Below are 24529 nucleotides of genomic sequence, written 5' to 3'. Positions count from 1 at the left end.
GCTCGAGGAGCCAGTTGAAGACTGAAGACCCGCTAGCCAGGACCCTGACCTTTATTCTGACCCGCCGTCCTTGTAAGGGCCGGGTCTGAGTGGGCCAGTGGTGCGACCCTGGAACCCTCAGGGCCCGACGTCCTTGTAAGGGCCGGGACCGAGCGGCCCAGTGGTCGGGACCTTTACCTTGGCTGGGTCAGGTCAGAATAGCCTCTCCTAGGTCACCGTTAGCCGGATGACCCAGAGACTGTAGCCCCAGTAGTAGGGCACGTCAGTTTGGAGACGGTACCTCCTTAGGCAGCGGGTGAAGGGGCCGTTACCCCTTCAAGTGTTAGGGTTCGCTACGTGCTGTATTGTAGCCATACACATATATAATAGCCCAGCTCTGTCGTTCTGTGACTGTGATTAACGCCCCCAGATTGGTTGATGTGGGTCACGTGACCGCGAGCTGGCCACTTTCTGTTGTGGTGCGCCCCGCACCTCGGAGGCCCGAGAAGCAGCAACATCACGGCCACAGCGCCAGAGACGCAGCCACGGAAATCTGACGGTCGATCCACTCACACGCGGCTCACTCATACACACAGCTCACTCACACTCACTCACACACAATCGCATGCACGTCAGAGGAGACGGGTGAGTCAGAATGAGGCAGAGCTATGCTCCGTCCACTGCTGCCCTGAGGGACCCCCGTGCTCTCCACTGCTGGCTTGAGCGAGAGCTGCGCTCTCTCAGTATTAAGATAACAAAAGGGGTTCGACAGGGTTCAATCCTCGGCCCCCTCTTGTTCTCTCTTAATGTCAATGAATTGGGCACTGACCTGGATCATTCCAGGGTAAATCTTTTTGCAGATGACACGATATTGATTACTGCTGGCCGCTCTCCGGATGACGTGATTGCTAAGCTCCAGGGTGATTTAAACAAACTACAACATCAGCTAGTTGCTCTTAAACTAGTCCTGAATACCTCCAAAACCAAGGTGCTATGCTTCTCACCAGGACTAAAGCGGGAAGTTATTTTCCCCCAATTACATTCCTTAAATAATTATCAAATAGAGCAAATCAAGATCTATAAGTATCTTGGGGTCATTCTTGATTCAAAACTGAAATTTGAAGATCACATTGATTATATTGGTAAAAAGAAAAAAAGAAAAATTGTTTTTCTGTATCGACACAAGCACTGCTTCCCCCCTATGTTCCGTTTGGAATTGATAAAAGCTACCATAATGCCTCTATTTGATTACTGTGACATCGTGTATAAATCAGCCCCAAGTACTGTGCTGAAGAAGCTTGACTCAATGTATCACTCAGCCTTAAGATTTGCATTGAACTGCCCATATAGGACTCACCACTGTGATCTCTACATTGGGTCAAACTTAACATCTCTCAATGTTCGATGGCTTGTGCATCAGATCTTATTTATTCATGATGTACTTACAAAAAAATCCGCAGATTACCTACTGGATCTCCTCTCTGTTTCAAAGAACAAATTTGACCTAAGGTCTTCGCTCATTTACCAGCTTCACATTCCCTATTCCCGTACAAATACTGGAGGAAGGGACTTTGCTATTGATGCCCCCAGGGTCTAGAATGCTATTGCCAATAAACTGCAACTTGAATCACTACCTATGAAATCTTCACTCAAAACTGCTCTAGAGGAGTTGTACACCCCTAGCTGCCACTGCAATTTATTGGCCTAAAATACAATGTTTCGCTCCGGATGATCGCTGCAAAGTATGCAAAGTATGATCTGTGTTTTGATTTAGTGTGCTGATCTTAAAGGTGCATTGAAAAATGTTGATACTCCGACTGATGCTCCTACTGTTGTGGAGTGACTCATGCAGCCAGCTATGGCTGCAGAGTTTGGTAGTACATGTTGTTTATGTCGTTTATTGTGAAAATTCGGTCACAGTTCCTATGACCACTGTTTCATTGCTTTTATGGCTTTATTTTGGTGATTTTCGAAAAGTTTTTTGGTTTGGCCATGTTTGTTTGTTGTAGTACAGAGTTAGACTGATGGCCTTAATCTAAGTTGTCTTGTGGTTGTTGTTGTTGTTTGACTTGCATCCCACTGGGATATTTGCACAGGGTGGGTGTACGGTAATTTTTCTGCAATATTTTGCTGTCTTTTCTTGGATTTTCTGTTTGCACATAGTCACTTTAAGATGTTTTCTTGTTCATGTTTTTTTGTTTGTTGCGGTTGCACCCGTTTCAAGAGCCGAATGGCTCACAGGGCTATACCTAATAAATGAACTTTGAACTTTGAACTCTCCACTGCTGCCCTGAGGCAGAGCCATGCTCCGTTCACTGCTGCCCTGTGGGAGAGCCGCGCTCTCTCCAGTACTGCCCTGAGGGAGAGCCGTGCTCTCTCCACTGCTGCCCCGAGAGAGAGCCGTGCTCCGTCCACTGCTGCCCTGAGGGACCCCCGTGCTCTCCACTGCTGGCTGAGGGAGAGCCGCGCTCTCTCCACTGCTGCCCTGAAGCAGAGCCGTGCTCCGTCCACTGCTGCTGAGGGAGAGCCGCGCTCTTTCCGCTGCTGCCCTGAGGGAGAGCCGTGCTTTCTCCACTGCTGCCCTGAGGGAGAGCCGTTCTCTGTCCACGGCTGCCCTGAGGGACCCCCGTGCTCTCCACTGCTGGCTTGAGGGAGAGCTGCGCCCTCTCCACTGCTGCCCTGAGGCAGAGACGTGCTCCGTTCACTGCTGCCCTGTGGGAGAGCCGCGTTCTCTCCAGTACTGCCCTGAGGGAGAGCCGCGCTCTCTCCACTGCTGCCCTGAAGCAGAGCCGTGCTCCATCCACTACTGCTGAGGGAGAGCCGTGCTCTTTCCACTGCTGCCCTGAGGGAGAGCCATGCTCTCTCCACTGCTGCCCTGAGGGAGAGCCGTGCTCTGTCCACTGCTGCCCTGAGGGAGATCCGTGCTCTGTCCATTACATTCGTACTGGAGGTTTTTTGGTGCTTAAATCCACTGCTGGATGAAGGCCCACCGCACGCTGTGCGAGTGGATTGTAAGGATTTACTTGACCATACTTCAGCTTCTCGAGACGCTGGCCTTCCTCAAGAGATGTCGCGATAACAAGGTAATACCCATCGCTTTCACACTCACATCTGCTGCTGTGTCCTCACCGAACTCTAAACAGATTTTATTTGAAGCTAGCCTATCACTAATCTCGGAGAGAATAAGGTTACTCTGAGTTGAACAAGATAATTTAGACAAGACTCTCTTACAAACACATTTAATGTTAACACAAAAAAATGTCCCCTTCTGATTGGAACCACGTTGACAACATGACTTCTGCCTCTGCTGACTCACTGCCAGCCAAATGCAAAGCCAACCTGATTTCTAAATTCAACCTCCTATCTCAGAAGAAATCAGAGCCACAAATCACAAAGCTGGATGTCAACAAGACCGTTATTAATCAGAGTAACATCCCAATTTCTGACAATCTGAAAACGGTACTGGCCAAAGGACTAAATTTCGCTGTCACCCCTAAATATATACCAGTAGAGGATGTCATTTCTCAGGTTGATGTTGCCCTCAGAGGCATAGGACACATCCATGCGGATGTAGCAAGAGCTGAAATAGCCATTATTCTTAAGAATGCTAAGAAACCCACTAGTAACATTAGCAAAAAACGAACGCCCTGAACTCGCAAACCTAAAAAAGAGAGATGATATAGTCATCCTCTCGGCAGACAAGGGCAATGCCAGGGTCATCATGGATAAATAATCATACAACAACAAAATCCTGGACCTACTTAATGATGGGAGTTACTCCAAAATTAAAAGCGATCCTACTAACAGCCTAACGACAAAAACCAACAAGATCATCACAAGTTCGACTTCCCTAATCGAACCAACCAAACGTCCCTCTCTAAAACCCTCGGCGGCTAGACCTCCCAGATTCTATGGTCTTCCCAAGATCCATAAAGAAGGCACCCCGCTACGACCCATCGTGTCGACGATCAACTCCCCAACCTACAAACTAGCCCGTTTTCTATCAGATACTCTGCTTCCCTTTGTAGTGACATAAGAGGGAGGGGCTGCTGGGGGCTCTGGGACCCTAGGCCAGACGCTTAAGCCCCTTGGCGCCAGGCGCTAGGTTCCCAGGCAACCCAGACGTTTAAGCCCCTTGGCGCCACCAACGGGGGGGGGGGCTTTGTGTGCTCTGTGGGATATCTGGGGGCGCACACAACCCCACCCCTCGTTGGGGACGAGGCATAAAAGGGCAGCTCCCTGGACGATCGGGGCCAGTTGTAGCTCAAGATCCAAACCCAAGACCAGCCATGTCAGGACCCTGGGACGATGTGAGGGCCAGTGGTGGGACTCTGGAACTCCCGGCTCTATGTCCTTGTGAGGCGAGTTCCAGAGCATAGCCAGAGTAGTGTATCTAGGCTGTGTACCTAGGCTGTGTACCTAGGCTGTAACAGAGTATCAGGACTGTTGGAGTGTTGGAGTGTTGGATTGTAATAAAAAAGTTACCTCTACAAGTGTCTCCGGAACCCATTACATTTGGAGTCAGAAGTGGCCATGGAGACAAGAAGTAAGCCACGTACCTTCAGTCCTGACGGCGATGTCGAGAAGCAAGCAGCGATGGGAGCCGCACCGCCGGCCGACAGCGACGCCGCACCGCCGGCTGAGCAGCTGTCTGCTCCGCCGACCGTCCCCTCTCCAGCGTCGGGAGCAGGGATGGAGGAGGCGCTGCTTCGCCTCGCAGAGCTGCTCGGCGCCACCGCCTCCCTCCTGGGCAAGATGCGGCGCTCACATGCGATGGCGGGAGGGAGAGAAGAGGCGCAGCGCTCGCCCGAACCCGCCACCGCCGTTCCCGCCACCGGCATTCCCGCCACAAATGTGGGGAATACTTCCGGGTGTGTCGTCACTGCCGCCGGGGGAGCAATGACCCCTGGGAGCAACGTCACTTCCGGGCCCAGCGTGGTCCAACCAAACAACGCCGCATCATCAGCGCTGCGACCTTCACCGCCGGACAACAGCTGGCTTCAACCTAGCATACCGCGTCATTAGCGCTGCGACCGGACAGTGAGGGCGCCATTCTTACTGTAACCGGCGCCGGGGCCGGCACATCGATCGACACGCTGGTCGTCGCCTCTGCTCTGGCCAAAGGTTGGAGGTCGGGAGACCAGGCCCCTGACACTTCGTCCATTTACACTCTCCGGGTTAATGATTTTTGTTGACATTTTCTTCGTTGTCGTCGGGGAGTCGTGATTGTTGTTGGGTAAACTGTTTGGAGCTTCGCTCGTGGGTGTTGTCAATGTGTGTGTGAAACCTTGCTTGTGATTGTTAACAATGTATGGTTTGTATGGAGCTTTGTTCGTGATTGTTAATGTATAGCTTGTGCTGTCATTGGTAACGACTGTATGGGGCATTTATCTTGAGATGGTGACATGCTGCCAAGGATTTGGAATTGTCGTGCTGGCTCTCAAATATCTTGGGGTGCAGATCCTGACCAGGATGGCCCAGTGGGTGTTGCGTGTCTAACACGAGAGTTATGGTCCCGTCATGCTATCGCTGACGGCTTGACCTGACAGCCCGGAGATAGAGACACTCCGTGGCATTTCTAGTCTAGTGGGCTGTGCACTCACATGGCTCGGAGAGTGTGGTCCCGTCATGCTATGGCTGATGGCTTGACCTGACAGCCCGGAGATAGAGACACTCCGTGGCATGTCTAGTCTAGTGGGCTGTGCGCTCACATGGCTCGGAGAGTGTGGTCCCGTCATGCTATGGCTGATGGCTTGACCTGACAGCCCGGAGATAGAGACACTCCGTGGCATGTCTAGCCTAGTGGGCTGTGCGCTCACATGGCTCGGAGAGTGTGGTCCCGTCATGCTAGGGCTGACGGCTTGACCTGACAGCCCGGAGATAGAGACACTCCGTGGCATGTCTAGCCTAGTGGGCTGTGTGCTCACATGGCTCGGAGAGTGTGGTCCCGTCATGAAATGGCTGACGGCTTGACCTGACGGCCCGGAGGTTGAGACCCTCCGTGGTGTGTCTGGAGCTGTAGGCTCGCCCTGACGGCCCGGAGATTGAAACACTCCGAGGCGCGTTGAAACAGTGGGCTGGAGATTCGTAGTGTTCAGGTGTAGTTGTCCCGTTACGTTGGGACTGTATCCCTCAGTTGTTAGGGTGCATGTTGTGCAGTGAGTGAACGATGGGTCGTCTCAGCTCGGTCGGTACAGCTATATGCTGCGACGTGAGTCTTGAAGAGAGACTGGGTTGAAGTCCCCCCAATATGGCCGACGTGCGCGGTTTTAGGATGGAGACGCCACGTCGGAAAGGCGGGGGGTGCTAGGGGGTGACATGTAATGTCGGTGGTGGTCCTCAGTGAGGGCAGCTGGGACGCAAGCATGGGATGCCTTGGAGATGCGGTTCGCGCGTGCGTCCGCCATTTCTGGGCAGGAGCGGGCAGATTTATTTTGTTTGTGTCATGTCAATTTTATATATATATTTTAAAATGTAGATACTGGAGCAGCCCTGAAGTGCGACTTCTTTGCCCAGTACATGGGTCGGCCCTGAAGTACGACTTCTCGACCCGGGACGTAGACAGACGTCCGGATAAGTGTGTGTAGAGGGGTGCTAGACATGTTGGTCTTCGCCTTCTCACCACCTGACGGATGGGAGGGTGGCAGGGTGGTGTGGATCCCTGCCATCCATGCGGTGGTTGTGTGATTTCGGTTCGATTACCGGTGTTGGTTGTGCATCCAACGCGTCGGAATCTGTATATTTGTTGTTTTTAATTCCCCGTTTTCTATGTGGATCCCGAGGAGGGCTAGGTGTGCCGCGGGTCGTTTGTTCACGTGTCATTGCTTCACCTTTTTGTTGATTGACGCGTGTATATAGTGTAAAGTTGTACAGGTTGGTTAGGGTATTTATGGTTGCTTTCTTGTTTTCTTTTCTTTTCCTGTTGAGGCTCGCGTATTTTTTTTCTTCTCTCCCTTTCGCTAATTTAAACTTTCTAATTATTGACAGCCGGGACGGCTGGAGGCTACATAGAAGAGGGTAATGTAGTGACATAAGAGGGGAGGGGCTGCTGGGGGCTCTGGGACCCTAGGCCAGACGCTTAAGCCCCTTGGCGCCAGGCGCTAGGTTCCCAGGCAACCCAGACGCTTAAGCCCCTTGGCGCCACCAACGGGGGGGGCTGTGTGTGCTCTGTGGGATATCTGGGGGCGCACACAACCCCACCCCTCGTTGGGGACGAGGCATAAAAGGGCAGCTCCCTGGACGATCGGGGCCAGTTGTAGCTCAAGACCCAAGACCCAAGACCAGCCATCTCAGGACCCTGGGACGATGTGAGGGCCAGTGGTGGGACTCTGGAACTCCCGGCTCTATGTCCTTGTGAGGCGAGTTCCAGAGCGTAGCCAGAGTAGTGTATCTAGGCTGTGTACCTAGGCTGTGTACCTAGGCTGTAACAGAGTATCAGGACTGTTGGAGTGTTGGAGTGTTGGATTGTAATAAAGAAGTTACCTCTACAAGTGTCTCCAGAACCCGTTACACCTTCACAGGCAAGACCTCTTCGGCAGTACTCAACTCAACCCAATTAGTCTCTATGGTCAAGGACATGGTACTATCTCCTGATGATATCCTCATCAGTTTTGATGTAGTATCTCTGTTTACCAAAGTCCCAGTGCCTGACACCCTAACAATAATTGAGGACTTGGTCCAACATGGATTGAATTCGCATGTACCTGCGCTGGTTAGGCATTGCCTCACCAACACTTATTTTACCTGGAATGGCACCTTCTACAAACAGAATGAGGGTACCCCTATGGGCTCCCCCTTGTCACCAGTGATAGCCAACATGTTCATGGAAAAGTTTGAATCAGACGCCATCCAGACATCCACCCTACATCCTTCCCTGTGGAAGAGGTATGTGGATGATACTTTTGTCATTTGGCCACATGGCCTCCCAGCATTGAACCACTTCTTGGACCACATCAATTCCAGACACCCATCCATCAGATTCACCATGGAAGTGGAGAAAGATGGCAAACTACCATTCTTAGATATTCTGTTTGAGAGGAGACCTGACGGATCCTTGGGACAGTCTGTCTACAGGAAAGCCACCCACACAGATTCCTACTTGAAACCTGATTCCCCACCACCACCCATCTCAAAAGAATTCTCTCATCAAAACGCTATACCACAGAGCTCATGGCATTTCTGACCAACACCACCTGGCCAGTGAATTAAGACATGTACATCGGGCCCTCAGGATGAACAGATACTCTGACCGCACCATCCGCCAAGCTGTTTCTCCCACCATACAGAAACAGCCACTTGAAACTCCGATCAAAACTATCACGTTGCCATACATAGCTGGCGTGACCAAAAAGATCTCCAAAATTCTAAACAAACATAAGATCCAAGTCCGATTCAGTACAGTACATAAAATCCGTGATCTAATTCCATCTGTGAAGGACGTCATCTCTGACTTGCAATACCCTGGAGTCTATAAACTGTGTTGCAGCTGTGGTGATTGTTACATTGAGGAAACGAAACGTCATGTCTCTGATCGTGTCCGCGAGCACAAGTCAGATTTGAAACACGGCAAAATTGAGTCTTCCGCCGTTGCCGATCATTGCTACAACGCGGTGGGCTCTCATGATATTGTTTTTTCCGAGACCAAGGTGCTCTGCAAACCATCTGGCTACCATCAAAGGTTTGTACACGAAGCCATTCAGATATACAAACACAGACATAATTTCAACCGTGATGATGGGTACAAACTTAGTAATCATTGGAAAGATTTTATTAACCATGCAAAAAAGATTTAACTACACATTTTTGGACCATCTTATCTGCCAGGCACTATTTTACTTTACCTAGTGTTAACATCCCTATCGTTTAACAGTACTCTCCTTTTTCGTATTTGATTGTCAGCCAACACTGGTAAAAACAACATGGGCATTTCCGTTCTCTTCTATCATGTGCACCAACAGGTGCTTGTGCACAAACAGGTCCACGTACACGTACACCTCATCCTCTCTTTTAGCCCCCCCCTTCCAATACGTTATCATGTGCACCAACAGGGGCTTGCGCACAAACACGTCCACGTCTACGTCTACTTACACCTCGTGCTCTCTTTTAGCCCCGCCCCCCCCCCTCCCAATACGTTCCATTCATTGGCTACCACATTCTGATAAGCTCCCCCCCCTCTCCTCCCCCTTAACTTGTATTTAAGAACTTGCATCTTGGAATCCCTGCCTCACTTGATACAGCAAATCTGGCTGTGACGGTCCCACCTGGTGACGGAGACTTGTGTTGCCTCCGAAACGTCGTGATTTTTATTATTTTATTTTTATTAATTTGAATTTCATTTTTTTACCTACGTGACTTTACCGAAAAAACTAAGAGTATTTACTTGACCAGTCTGTTGGGGGCCGCCGCACGCTGTGGTTGTTGGGGGGTGCCGCAGGCTGTGGTTGTTCGGGGATGCTGCAGGCTGTGGTTGTGCGGGAGTGCCATAGGCGCCCCCCAACAACCTAGTTGTTAATAAACGTGTTGCCTCTAACCGTCCGTCTCCACTCTCGTAAAGCCCACACTACACTACTATAGTCAGTAGATGCTACTATAGTTAGTAGATACAACTAAGAGTCAGTAGTTACTACTATAGTCAGTAGATACCACTATAGAGTCAGTAGATACAACTGTAGAGTCATTAGATACTACTGTAGAGCCACTAAATACCAGTGTAAAGTCACTGGATACTACTTATTCTATTGTATGTAGGGTGTGTAGGTATATATGCCTACAAAATAAAAGAAAAATGGGTGGTGTGGGGAGAGTAAAAAGAAAATTGGGGGGTGTCGACAAGATTTGGAAACCTTTTAGATTAACTTTTTCCCCCAACTTTCTGGGACTTTTTGATTAAGGACTTCTGAAAGGTGCTTATAATTTTGTTGACGGAAAATTGGACAAACGGAACGCCGAGCTTTCATAATAGCTAAGTATTTGTGTATTTATATGTTATGTTTTTTTAAAGACAAGTTTTTAAACATATATTTCCCCCCAGTTAAAGCCGGGTACTTCCTGCTAGTAAAAAATAATGAACACAATTTTATAGCGGGCATTTTTCACAAAAAGGCCACAATGTTAGATCAAGAACCTGAGAGGCAAAGCAAAGCTCAAAGTCTCCTGTAAGCCAGCTTGCACAGGTGAGAGCCCTAATAGGTGAGCCTTGAGCTGTCACTTGAAGGTGGATGGTGTACGCTGCGAATGTGCAGTGGTAGAGTTCTAGATGGCTGGTGTAGCCATGGAGAAATGCTGCACAGGCAAGACAGTCTTTGTTCTGGGTACAATAAGCAAATTGTTAGACATAGGACGTGGAGGTTTGCTGTGGTCAGTGAAGTGAGAAGGGGGGAGAGGTATGGCAGGGGACGTTGAAAGAGAGCATGGTGGCACAGAACACCGGTTGTGTACCATATTCTTTATTTGATAGGGAGCCCGTGTAAAGTTGTTAGCGAATCCATGAATATTATATGGATGTGCCTAATATGGACATGCCTAATGATAGATTTTTAAATGACACTGCAGTTTACTGAGGTATTTTTATGTCCTAGTAAGGATGCAGTTGCAACAATCAAGGTGAATGCTGACACTCCTACAAGCCAGACTGTTTACTGTGGTTACATTCGACATTGGGCGGATGTGCCACAAGACTCTGAGATAGTGATTGTGTTTATTACATTGAGGACATGGCTGACGAGAAATAAATAATGTAGTGTCCAAATTAATACCGATGGTTTAAAAATTATTTGAGAGGCTCATGGTGGACCCATCGATTACATTTTGAAGCAACACTGCAGTGAGCCATTGCCTCGTGCCTATGTATGGTCTGTTGAACTTCTTCGCCACCATTCATAGCCAAAAGTGCTAATCGGATGTGTGGGAAAGATAAGATAATTCCTAAGGGCTATGGATTTTTCGGGGTTTAATATGTGATTTGACTAAAACCAGTGCTTATAACGCTGAGTTACAATTTGCGAGATTGTTCATCGCAGGTTAGAGCGGAGTATAATTGAGTGTTATCAGCATAGGTGTGATAGTTAATACTGTGATTACACTGTGTAGCAAAACAATGTTTTGTTCCTGGGTAGTAAGTGTTATTTCCTAATTGCTTATGCCTCGAAAGTACAGAAAATGCCTATTATTCCCCACAAACTTTGCTTTTATGACCAGAACATAAATATTTAGAAATTTACCTATTTTCAAGAACATTCCAGATAGATTTAGTGCTGAGTACACTTGGAGTAACTTCTATAACATTCTAGAACTTTCCAGTAATATAAATAGTAGTATAAATACAGGGGCCTTAAGCCCACCAGTTCAGTTTCATTCAAACTGCCTAAGTGGATACATATCTGCATTTTTCTGAGATGGCATCAAGAGGCTGTAAAGCATCCGGCAGATGCATTTTGATATTTCTGCAGCCAATTTATCAAGACAAGAGAGAAAAAGTACTCTAAGGAAGCATCTGCTAAGATGTGTGAGGCCTACAAGGCACATTTCGGCCTGCCTGTCGGGGATCAAGACAAACCCTGGGCACTTGATTTCACCTGCGAGCAATGCGAAAAAACTCTGGAAGGTAAGATGTACAATTGTTGCTCGGAATTTTATGTTATAAAATTTGTTAACATTTTTAAAATTGTAAAAGTTTTAAATTTTAAAATGTTTTACAATTTTCAATGTTATTGAAAAAAATATATCATATGAAAAATGTTGCGAGAATCTCTTACACATTAGTCATGGGTGAAATAAATATATTTTGTAGGATGGTACAGAGGGGAAAAGAGAGCCATGAAGTTCGCTATTCCAAGAATTTGGCGGGAACCCATTGACCACTCAAGCAACTGCTACTTCTGCATGGTGGACCCTTCCAAACGTCGGACCGGCAAGAATGCACCTGCTATCACGTATCCGGACCTTCCTTCATCCATCGCCCCCGGTGCCATACTGCCATGAGCTCCCCGTACCCACTCCTCCGGAGAGAGAGCAGCCGTCTTTAGAAGAGATCAGTAAGTCAGAGAGCGAGGAAGACGTTGTAGATCCAGATGACAATTTCAAAGGTGGAGCTGAGGAGAGAAACCCATACTACCCCAACCAAAAAGACCTCAAGCTTTTGACGTCTAGGCTCAAGCAGTGGAACTTGTTGGATGAAAGTGTGCAAGTCGCAGATCAGAACAAGCATCACCAACCTTTTTGCAGCTTCTTCACCCATCAAGATGGGCTCTGCTTCTGCCAAAATGTGACCAGTCACATTGTAACCAGAATGAGTGGCGCCTCTTCATTGACAGCTCATCCTGGAGGCTCAAAGCCGTGCTGCTCTATAATGGTAACAAGTACCCGTCTCTTCCCCTAGCTCACTCAGTGCGCCTCATAGAGGATTACAACGGCATCAAGACCTTGCTGGACGCCTTGAAGTATGATGAGTATGGCTGGGAGGTCATCGGAGACTTCAAAATGGTAGCATTCCTGATGGGTCTCCAAGGCGGTTTTACCAAGTTTCCCTGCTATCTTTGCCTTTGGGACAGCAGGGACACCAAGGCGCACTACCACAGGCGGGACTGGCCACAGTGGACCGAGTTCTCTGTGGGGAGGAACAACGTCAAGTAGTAGCCACTGGTGGACCCCCGGAAGTTGCTGATGCCACCACTGCACATCAAATTGGGCCTTATGAAACAATTTGTCAGAGCTGTAGATAAGGAGTCAGCAGCCTTCAAGTACCTTCAAGACTGCTTCCCTAAGCTGAGGCAAAGGTCAAAGCTGGTGTCTTCGTCTGACCACAGATAAAGAAGATCCTGGAGTGCAATGAATTCCAAGAAGCTCACCGGTAAGGAGAAAGTGGCATGGAACAGCTTTATGACAGTGGTTCGTGGCTTCCTGGGCAATCACAAGGTCGAAAACTATGTGGAGCTGGTTGAGACTCTGGTGAAGAACTACGGCACAATGGGCTGTAGGATGTCCCTCAAAGTCCATATGCTTGATGCTCATTTTGATAAATTCAAGAAGAACATGGCAGCGTACTCGGAGGAGCAAGGCGAGCGCTTCCACCAGCATATACTGGACTTTGAACGCCGCTACCAAGGACAGTATAACGAGAACACGATGGGAGACTACATTTGGGGGCTGATTCGTGAAGGTGATTTACAGTATAATCGTAAAAATCTGGAAAAACGACTCACTTCTAAATCTTTTGTAGTATTTGTTTTATTACTTTAGTATAAATACATGTCAATTTTGATTCATATGTTGTTGTTTTCTGACTTTTGCCCGTTTTCTCATTGAAAATAGGTACATTTCAAAATATCACTGTCCTGGTCACAAAAGCGAAGTTTGTGGGGAATAAGTCATTTTCTCTACTTTTTAGGCATAAGAAATTACGAAATAACACTTACTACCCAGGAACAAAAATTGTGTTACATAGTGTTATCAATGAGGTGACCAATTGGGGAGATGTAGATTGAAAAACGTACAGGACTCAGTACGGATCCCTGAGGGACACCTGCAGTGCATATGTTGATTGGGGTTAAAGACTTTCCAGGTTTAATAATAATAATAGTTCAATTTGTAACGCGCGCAAATTTGCAGACGTAGTGGCCGCAACTCAGAGGCGCGGAGCCAAGCTCAGAGTCGCTCAAAAGCATGATTGTATAGGTGAGTTTTTAAGTCTCTCTTGAAGGAAGCGATTGAGGTGATGCTGCGAATGTGCAGAGGGATATCGTTCCAGACTGTTGGGGCTGCCACCGAAAAGCGGTGCATAGACATGACCATCCTGGATCTTGGTATCAAGAGGAGATCGTGAGTCGCGCTGCGCAGGCATCTGCCATGTGCTGAGCTGCAAGTTGTCAATAATGAAGAAAGGTACGGCGGGCAGGCGGATATGAAGGCATTGTGGCAGAGGCAGGCGGTCTTGTATGTGACCCTACTGGCGATGGGTAGCCAGTTGAGAGCACGGAGACAAGCTAGTGAGTCGAGACGGGGATGAGTGTGGGCAATGACGACGCGTGCTAGGTTATTTTGTAGTCTTTGAAGTTTCTTAAGGTTGCCAGCAGAGGTCCGGACTAGGACGGAGTTGCAATAGTCAAGGCGAGACCCAACTATGCAACATGCCAATGTGTTGGCAATTTCAGTAGAGATGAGAGGACGTATGTGTCTAAGAGCCTTCAGGTGAAAGTTATATGAGCTGATGATATGGTTGGTTTGACGGTCGAAGGATAAAGTTGAATCTAGGATGACACCGAGGTAGCTGAAGTGGTCGGTGAACTTGATGCTGTGACCGAAAATGTGTATGTGTGTGGGGAGTGCTGCTGAATTGAGACGTTGCTTGGTACCTAACATGATGGCCACTGACTTTTTCGGATTAAGGGCTAGGTTGTGTGCAGTGAACCATTGTTGCACGGCGGTGGTACATTCCGAGAGCCTCACGAATCCAGATGCATTGCTAGAATCGATGGCGGTGAATAGAATCGTGTCATCCGCGTATGAGTGATGCTTAACACCGAAGCTTGCAATGAGCCGGCCGTTCGGGGAAGTGTAGGCTGTGAAGAGCAGGGGACCTAGAACAGATCCCTGGGGAACCCCGCATAATGCAGTTGTTTCAGGCGATGTGGACATGCCCACCCTGACTGAAGATTGCCGGTCAGAAAGGTACGAAACTATCCACTTGAGTGCTGAGCCGCATATACCGAAGTCGGATTTCAGGAGGGAAGTAAGGAGCGAATGGTTGATGGTGTCGAAGGCTGACGAAATATCCAGACTTACAAGTGCGACAGTTGAGCCGGAATCAATGATCGTTAAAATGTCATCGAGCACTCTAGTGAGTGCTGTTTCTGTGGAATAGTTTTGAAGGTAAGCTGACTGGAAGCAGCAGTAGTTTGCGGAGGAGGTGATGTGTGGTTTTAGCTGGGCGAGGGCTAGTCGTTCAAGGAGTTTAAAGAGGTTCGAGAGGTTAGTGATGGGACGATAACTAGATGGGTCATCCGGATCTAGACTTGGTTTCTTTAACAAGGGAGAAACCAGGCCAGGTTTGAGGTTGGAAGAAAAACACCCCGAAGAGAAGGAGGCATTTGCGATGTTCCTGATCATGATGGCAAGTTCCGGAGCACATTGCTTGAACAAGGAACCTGGGAGCACGTCGAGTGGAGATGACTTCAAATGAAGTGATTCAATTAAAGAGAAAACGTATTTTGTAGACACCAGCTTTTGCGTAATTAGAAGAGTGTCTGGGTTAGTGCTTACAATTTTAAGTACCATGAGCGGAGTACAATGGTGCGATGTGTCGGTAGATGTGCACGAGTTTGCGACGGTGATTAGCTTGTTGGTGAAGTAAGTATTAAAAGAGGTGGCAAGTTTCAGTGAGGCAAGGGGATCGCTAAGGTGAAGGACCATGGTGCTACCAGGATGTAGAAGATCTTTGAGGGTTTTCCATAGAATGCGCGGATTTCCGGTTGCTTTTTTGATGCGTTCCTCAATGTAGGAGGAACGTGAGACTAGGATAAGTTTGTTAGTTTTCCTGCAGGCGACTCTGTAAGCAAGTCGATCAGCAGGTAGACCACTGCGGGATGCGATACTTTAAGGTGCCTCCTGGTTCGCTTAGCAATGATGGCATCTCTTGAGAACCAGTGAGTGTCGTGGGAAGACTGCCTAGCGGTTCGTGATTTTAATGGAGCTAGTTTGTCCAGCGCCGCCCTCATGTCAGCTTCTAGTTGGAGAGCGCAGACGGTTGGATCCGATGATGGGGATAACATTGAAAGCAAATTTGCAAGGAGGTGACGAAAAGCAGAAAATGCGATACCCTTAAAATTACGCAAGTTGCGGGTGAATTTGATGGTGATTGGCTTGGGAAATTGGAGGGAAGAAAGTATGAGGCGGTGGTCGGAGTAACCAGTTTGGAAAACTCCCAGTGCAGTGATGCGTCGGTACTGGTCAGGTTCCAGAACCAGGTCGAGCATGCTCTCAACGTTTGTTGACGAAGCTCTGGTGGGGCCTGAGTTTGTGATGACTAGGTTATGGCAGACCAAAGTTGACTCATGGTGACTATCGATGGAGGCTGGGGTATTGCCGGGGCAATTAAAGTCACCTGTAAGCACGAGCCTGTGAGATGGGTTAGGAATCGGATATAGGAATTCCGAAAGCTCATTTAAGAAGGTGTTGATGCTGCCATCTGGAGGGCGATAGATGGAAATGATTGAAAAGCAATCGTTAGTAGTAAGGGATACGGACTGGACCTCGAAGGTGGCGGGATCCATTGGTAGATAGAGCTCTTTAATTTTCAAGTGAGCATTGTAAACGACTGCTAAGCCACCACCCCCGCTGGTTAGTTGCGCGAGGTTTATGAAAAACCTTGTATCCTGGGGGCGCAACTTCCAGAGAGATGGCTGGCGGGGAGTCTTGCCTGCACCAGGTCTCAGTGATGAGCAAAAGGTCGATGTGGTGGTCCGAGATGGTGTCGTGAATCAGGGCTGATTTATTGGTGATGGAGCGTGCGTTGAGTAGGCCAAGGCGGATGTGTGAAGGTAGATGTGAAGATCCATGCAGGTGAGGCGTCGAGGGAATAGAGGAGATGGCTGGTTCGAGGTCGACCTGTGAACGGCGGCCCCTACCACCTCTGCAACCACGGTGCCGATGCAGTCTCCGACGTTGACCTCAGAGAAGCGCGGGTTCCAGGTGCAGATGATGAAGAGATGGTGCATGTCGTAGCCCTATTATATCAGCCCGTGCTGCACCGATGGTGCTGATGAAGGGGCCCGGATTCGGGTGGACTCCAATCAGCGGCTCTGCTGCCCTGAGCAGCAAGTCGAGGTGTCGTTGTCCAAGCTCCATGCTGTCAGCAAGCACTTCCCCGTACATAGCGGATGCAAACACGCCCGTGTAAACACTCGTTGAGCGCGTACACGGGCGTACAGAACCACGCAGGCGGGGCGTACAATGGAGGACCTTCTGTCAGAGAGGTATGATGTGAGCCAGAGTAGAGCTATATCACTAATGTAAAACTCAATCAAATTATTGTGGTTTAAAGTGTCAAAGGTGACAGACATGTTGAGGCCAACTAGAGCAACAATAGAACCGGAGTCAATAGAGACTAGGATATCGTCAATAATCTTTACATATGAAGTCTCGGTCGAGTAGGATGGGTGGTAGGCAGATGATGTGAAGTGATTATTGATTCTGACAAGGGCAAGGTTCTCCAGGCGTTGGGAGATGGTTGATATGTTAGTGATTAGACAGTAGTTTGTAGGTTTCTCTCAGAGGTGTCACTTGCCATGATTTAAGTGACATTTATACACGAAGTGCTTGTCAGAAATTAACCACAATACTTTGCTGATAACGCCAAGCGGAAATCATCACGCAAACGCCAATCATCCTCGCAGCGGCTTTTAGCTAACCATCAAACGAAGACTGTCACTGCATTGCGTGCTTTCCAGTGCGCTTCTGCAGCCATCTGGAATGCTCTTGCTTCTGATACTGGTTGGAACACCCTGGTTCCACCAGCCCACAGGGGATTATTGTGTCTGTCCGTCGTGCATCCAAAAAAACATCCGCGCGATACCCGTCTTCCGCCACCGCCTTCTGGCGGAATTGCACTCTATTCAGGCGGTACATGCACATCCAGGTAGAGTAAGTATTGTATGATAACTTGTTCAACAACCCCCCGATGGGTATTGTAGTATTTTTTTTTGAGGAACAGCTGTTTTTTTCTCTCCACCATCCTAGGTCCCCACTCGGTCCCCACCCTTCACGCCGGCTTGTGCCCGCCCTCACAGTCGGGCATATTTGCTGAATACACCACGTCGCTGTTGACCCTAGCCATTGACCGAGCAACCAAACGTTTCTACCAGCTCCCTCCACAGGAATGTGTTAGGAAGCTACTGGAGCTATGCACTTTTAAATCGAGATTAAAACTAATTTCTTTAGAATATTTTTTTGTGTTTAGTTTGTTGTCCTTCCCCCACACCTCCGATTACCACGGTTGGCTACATACAGTGCGAAAGAAGTTCAACATACATACACTGGAAAAAGACCGGACAGAAAATAGGCATTAGCAACATGCTTAACCATTATTGCCAATTCATCTGTGCAATGCTTGAAGGCACTGTCTGATGATGCTGGATGCAATTACCAGCGAAACGTCGTACTCAAATTGTAAATGTTGTGGTTTCACGCTTCAACACACCGGTGGGCTAAAGCAGTGAACTATTTGTCTTTTGTCAACGTGACACTTTTTTACTGATTGGCCGTGTCGGGTGGTGGAGGGTTACGACACATTTATAAATAACGCGATCTAAACCCAAAAACGTTGATTATGAACAAGCTAAAGCGATGGGAGCCCAAGCAGAGGCGGCACCAGCAGCCTGAGGCCACAAAACACCAACTCGCACCTCCACTTCACTCAAGAAGAGCTCACAAGTGGTGTCATCACATCTACCCCTCTATTTAAGGAACGAAACAGGATAATGTTTCCACAAATCTGGCTGTCGCCCGATGAAGCTAGTTGTAATTACTGGCAAAACATTGTACTCAGATATTAAACGTTGTGGCTTTGCTCTCGAACACACCGGTGTGCTGTACTAGTAACGAATTGGCACGTTCTGTTTACGTGACAACCCTTACTAATTGGCTGTGTCGGGTGGTGGTAGGTTTAACGACACATTTATATATTTAAGCGATCTAACCCAAAAAATCTGTATTATGAATGGGCATGGTTGATGAGCCCTAGCAACTGGAGATTGTGGCATGCTGCCAGGGGTAGCAGCAGTCCACCTACAGAAGCTATCTAACGGTGGTGGTTGCAGGCCAACAGGTGCGACAAAAATCCACAGGGTAGAGCACAGAATAACCCAGAGCCCAGACGAGGCTAATGCAGGCGGACTAAAAAAGCAAAATACCCCCTGGGGCAGGTAGGCACAGGCAACCTGAGGCCATGAAGGCCAGGCAAAGGGGAAGAGGTCACTAGCCCCAGGCCGCAAAGCACCACTAGATGTACGCGCAAGCCGACAGCGGCTGGGGAGGATCTAAGCGAGGCCGGAGCAGGCGGCCTGGCACCACGGAACACCGCCGCATCTGCCCCGTGGCTTTCTGCGGGGCAGATGAGGCCGGAGGCAGTGCTGCACCAACACAGGCAGGTGGGGACAACCAGAGGCCACAGCATGTCCTGAGAAAGGCAGCCAAGATATAGTTTTACAAATTATTTGCATGGAGTGAAAATGGAACGTATCTATAACTCGAATGAACAGTGACAGAAGGATTATGGGGGTTGTGTCATGTTCTGCTTTACCAATGTGACCACAATAAAGTTAAAGGGCTGTTTATTGCACATTATCTGTTTTCATGAGCAATGAGGAAAATTTTGGTGTATAAAATACACTCGGCAGGCAAGAAAGCTGGGCTCTATGTTAAATAATTCAAGCAGTTTCCACCATGCATAATGTATTTGCTGCATTACGCTTTCAATAATCATCTTTAAAAATGTTTGGAAATATTTCAAAGTTCAAACTTCTTGGGCCTATAACACCACACATTCATGTTTAACACTCACCCCTCATCTACAACACTCCCCACTCACTTGTAATACTCCCCACTTAAGTGAAGCACTCACCTAAAAGTTACCCCTTCACAGTAACACTCCCCACTCGCCTGTAGCACTTCCTACTCACCTGTGTAAGGGTCATGTTCGAACGCCTTGAAGCAGCGGTTACAAAACTTTGGATCGCGATCCCCAATAAGATAATTTCACCAGAGTATGTGGTTGTGAGAAACAGTTAAATCCCACGAATATCATGGCCACAAATGCAGTAATTCCTCAATATGCATATATTCGATAAATTCAGTTTCAGTATAATGAACTTTGGATTTATTACCATTATTTTAAACAGGAAGCTAAAAATAAAGATAATACATGGAAATGTATAAATAATACATTTATCGATCTACAGTACTAAATAAAATGTTGATTCTGCAGTTTATTTAATTTGTAAGTTTTTCATTTTAATACTCTACAGTATAAAACATTATTTCCACTATAAATTGCGTTTGTTTACAATATGAATAGTAAGTTATGAGGGCTGGGAACGTATCCTCATCGTACTGTCATGTAATTCAATGTACGAAGTTTCAAAACATACAAAGCTCCAGGAACGTATATCTACTTCGTATATCGAAATATGACTATGTTTTGGTCATATAGAGCAAAACGAAGGCATAGAGAGACGTCTCAGACATTTCTAACATTCAAACTGTGTTTTCGGTTGGGAGTAAGCCCAACACATCTCCACCAATCATAAAGCTGCATATTGATTTGAGTCAGCTCGTAAAGTTTTCTGATTGGTGGATATATTTTAGCATTGTGGGAATTGCAGTTTGCTCCATCTGAATGAGAAAAGTCTTCACGAGTGTTCATTCTTCCACAATGGAATATTTTAAACTGTCCACTCTAATTCTGAGTCCACTAACTCAGTGAACGTGAAAAGTAACTCACAAAAACGCGTTTGCAATTACGATGATTTATTTCTTGAGTATGGCTTCATAAGCGTTTTTTGGAAGGAAGAAGAGACAAAATGCCTATGTCTCACTGTGGTGTTGAGCAAGAGCAGAAAACCAAACAAACGGAAACAGCACTTGGACACTGGTCACAGAGCATATGCAGGAGAGCCAAAGTTGCTTGTTCAACACAGAAAAGATCTGTCGTGTTAGAAGGTGCGTTTTAACATGGGACTGTTTCTGACAAAGGTCAAAAAGTATCATTCGAGGTGAGCTACAGGATTACTTAGGCTAAGACGCCACATCAAATTGTGAAAAGTTGTTTTAATTGCTGCAACTGACATGGTAAAAATGTGTGGGGAGGCATAGGCAAATCAACTGAAATCTATACCACTGTTCAATAACACTGTGAAACAAAGAATTGAGGCAATAGCAGACGATCAGGAACAAACATGAGTTGAATGCCTGAAATGCACCTCTGCTTCAACTTTTGAAATTAATGTGAACACCGAGGGCAATGATGCACACTCATTGGCTTTTGTGCGATACATTTCGAAGGATGCTATACTTTAGGGCATCCTGTTTTGTCTGCCACTTCCCATGGCCACATAGAGGGCAAAATATTATTTGGGATCACATGGTTGGCTTCTGTGAATAAAGATTACCCCGGAATCTTAACATGCCTTGAAACTAATGGTACCCTTCACAAGCACGTACATATGTAAAGGCGGATTCAGAACACTTGTTTGTATTAAGTCTCACTGGATATCACAACTGAGATCAAATGTGCAATATCAAAATGGCCAAATTTTGAGCTGTCTGTCACAAGGCCATGTGTCTCACTAGGCCTGGTGAGTATAGGCAGACCTCGCTTAGCGCGACCCCATAGAATGCCGATTCGTTATTGCGCTCTTTATGCTGGAGAAAATGTTTCAAAAAGCGACGTACGCTCTTGAGTCAGTCAGAACCCCACCGACCACAATTCAATTATTATGTTTTGTGGTCACGATTTGATTTAAAAAATCGATTTGTTGAGCCAGGTGAGAACTCACGAGATACCAGGATTGCGTACCATGCTCCAGCTAAAAGAAACGTCACAAAAAAACTTTATACTGAGTACATCACTAAGAACACGGAGGTCCTGGAGCCCTTCTGTGAGTGACCCCAATTGGGTGCTCCCTCCAACCTCGTCTCCCACCGCTGCCATGTAGGACCACAGTAGAATGTACTCGTGACTACAGTTGATAACACTGTTATTTTAATGTATTCTTTCTATTCGTGAAATGTTTACCATCTGTATTATCAGTCCTATTACTGATACCACAATGAAGCACCTCATATATTGCCCATACAAAAGAAATCATGCTGTTAAGAACGCATCCCCATATATACAACTAGCCTATAGCCCGTCCAAGGACGGGTGTATTGCAGTAAATCTGACATTCAAGTGAAAAGCAGACAGTAAAATCATATTCTGTGCATCCATTGGTGTGCCATTTGTAAGGTTATATCCCATGTTCATCATGACGCCCTTTTTCCTTCTGCGTCCCAATAGGGTTACAGAGTTCGCGTGGCATGAGGGTTCTGGCTTTTTAATGAGGGTTAAGTTATCGGTGAGGTGGCGCCCCCACCCCCCCCCCATATGGGGTGACGTCAACCGCTCATGATTATTAATGACAGCGTTACGGAGTGAGCGTGACATCAAGGCTCTGGATTTTTATATATTAAAGAATGACCCCTTTTAGCGCCAATTTGATTCGCCCTCAGTTCTCCAGGAACGCATCTTGAGCGCTAAGCGAGGTCTGCCTGACACATCAAATCATGGCTTCATTCTCTTGGGGTTTTCGGTAAAGTCATTGTTTCTAAATCAAAACGTATTTTCATATTTGTTGTTCTACAATAACGACACTTGAATGTATTTATTGTTACAATGTTGGGAGAGTAACCCCACAACGTTTACAATTCTAGAAGGACGTTTCGACGGTAATTAGGAGCTTCAGCAGGCGATAGCGGCTGTGCCAATGTAGTGACTCATTGGCACGTTGTTAACGTGACAAACTTCACTAACCAACTGTGTCGGATGGTGGCGGGTTTAACAACGCATTTCTATTTTCACTAACCCAAAAAACCCTCTATTACGGATAATATTGGTCGCGAAAGCCTCCTGTTAAACTGGGGGTTGTTGCCGGAAAAAACAAGTTGCCTTTCCAGGATTCGTGTGTACTCCCTGTCACATGTAATACTCCCCACTCGCATGCAACAATCCCGACTTGTGTATAAACTTATCACTCACCTGTGGCACTCCACAATTCACCTGTAACACCACTCACGCGTTAAGTTCTGGTCAATGGTCGCGCGTATGTCAGTGCGTGACGTGTATGTGGGAATTCCACATTCCTGTGGCGGAGACGAGTCCATATCGGACATCCACTATTGAGTTCCATACAGAGTGGTACTAATTCTATCGACCCGGGGAGGCTGTGATGGGCCGAGAAACCCCTCCGGTGTACATTGTATATGAACTGTGCATGAACGCGTCCACGCGAAGCAGTGGCGGCGTGAGCGCCGAGCCGCAACCACGCAGGCGGCAAGCGCCGCTCGTGTCCAGGTGAAGCAAACACGCCGCGCTCGTGGAGAATGTCGCAGAGTGCGCCACGAGCACCGCACGAGCAGCGGCAGCAGCGGCAGTCACCTCGGGCAGGCCGCTGTCGTTGACTCCGCGCGTGGGCGGCGGCGGCTCGGCCATCTCCCCGCGCCCGCTTCCTGCTGCCGCGTCTGCTTCACCCGCAGCAGCGCTGCTGTACACGGCCGTAGTCGTCTACGTCTATGCTGCTGTACGACACCCACTGTTGCACTCCTGTGGACTGCCGCTATTGTACCGCACTGCTGTGTACTCCCGCTGTCCTACTGCTTGCTGTAGTACTGCTTGCTGTAGTACTGCTTGCTGTAGTACTGCTTGCTGTAGTACTGCTTGCTGTAGTACTGCTGCTGTGTGCTCTCGCTATAGTACTGCTTGCTATAGTACTGCTTGCTGTGTACTCCCGCTGTAGTACTGCCTGCTGTAGTACTGCCTGCTGTAGTACTGCCTGCTGTAGTACTGCTTGCTGTAGTACTGCTTGCTGTGTACTCCCGCTGTAGTACTGCCTGCTATAGTACTGCTTGCTGTAGTACTGCTTGCTATAGTGCTGCTTGCTGTAGTACTCTCGCTGTCCTACTGCTGCTGGCGACTTCACCGCTGCTTCCTCTCTCTGCGTCTTCTGCGTCTCCCGCGCGCGCGCGCGCCCCCGCGCCGGCCACGTGATGCGCGCCCACCCGTGGTGACGTCACGAGCCACGCGGTGGCGGGGGCCGGTGAGGTCACGCCAGTGTTTACCTGCGACCTCGTCGTCGTCGGTTGGCGAGTGACGTCATTCTACGGCACGCCCGCGGTTACGTCAATTTTGCGGACACGCGGGGGACGTCACGTAACACGTTCTTTTTTCCACAAACCAATTGCAACAGATTTGCATAAAGAAAACACTCCGTGATCACTACGCTCGTTTACCCAGGAGGGCTTTTTCACGTTGGTCCTACCAATTTGTCGCAGTAGGAGGCGATAATTTATCTGTATGTACGTTTTTTTAAATAAAAAATCTGGCCCGTTACGCCCGACACACAGTGGCCTGCTCGTTTAGAAAGAAAGATGTCACGGGATATTTAACGTCCGCCGTGAAGCAGGCGGCGAGTAGCATCAGTCAGGTTGATGCCCCCCCCACCTCTCTCGCAGTATTAATCAGTACGGCCGCCGGAGCAGACCCACAAACCTCTGCAACGCTACCGCGAGACCAACGTCACCGCCCCGCTACAGTTGGAAGGCGTTCATCCAGCTGTGGACTGATCATGACTAATGATGATGATAGCTGCTCGGATGACTGCATCGATTTCAAATGCCTCTGTCGTCTACACAGGGTAGTCATAATGGTAATTGATCTTCATTGGACTTTTTTTACGGAATCGTGTTCAAATTATGCAATCGATGGTAGAAACGCCTCTCCTAAATCGCACTTGCTCGTGCAGTC

General features: G+C 47.9%; 1 protein-coding gene across 1 annotated transcript in view; it reads right to left on the bottom strand.

Moving 5' to 3' along the window:
• Nucleotides 1–23778, bottom strand: part of LOC144733393 (tetratricopeptide repeat protein 39B-like) — a 111066-nt gene extending 87288 nt beyond the window's left edge. The window contains exon 1 of the mRNA XM_078615299.1: nt 23165–23778. Coding sequence (XP_078471425.1) covers nt 23165–23218 — 54 coding nt within the window. The 5' untranslated portion in view covers nt 23219–23778. The remainder of the gene's footprint in view (nt 1–23164) is intronic.
• Nucleotides 23779–24529: the final 751 nt, after the last annotated feature.

The sequence above is a fragment of the Lampetra planeri genome, chromosome 46, assembly GCF_965212315.1.
Source record: "Lampetra planeri chromosome 46, kcLamPlan1.2.h2, whole genome shotgun sequence".
Lineage (NCBI taxonomy): Eukaryota > Metazoa > Chordata > Hyperoartia > Petromyzontiformes > Petromyzontidae > Lampetra > Lampetra planeri.
The sequence above is the reverse complement of the archived record's forward strand: the minus strand, read 5'-3'. Positions and strand labels throughout refer to the sequence as shown.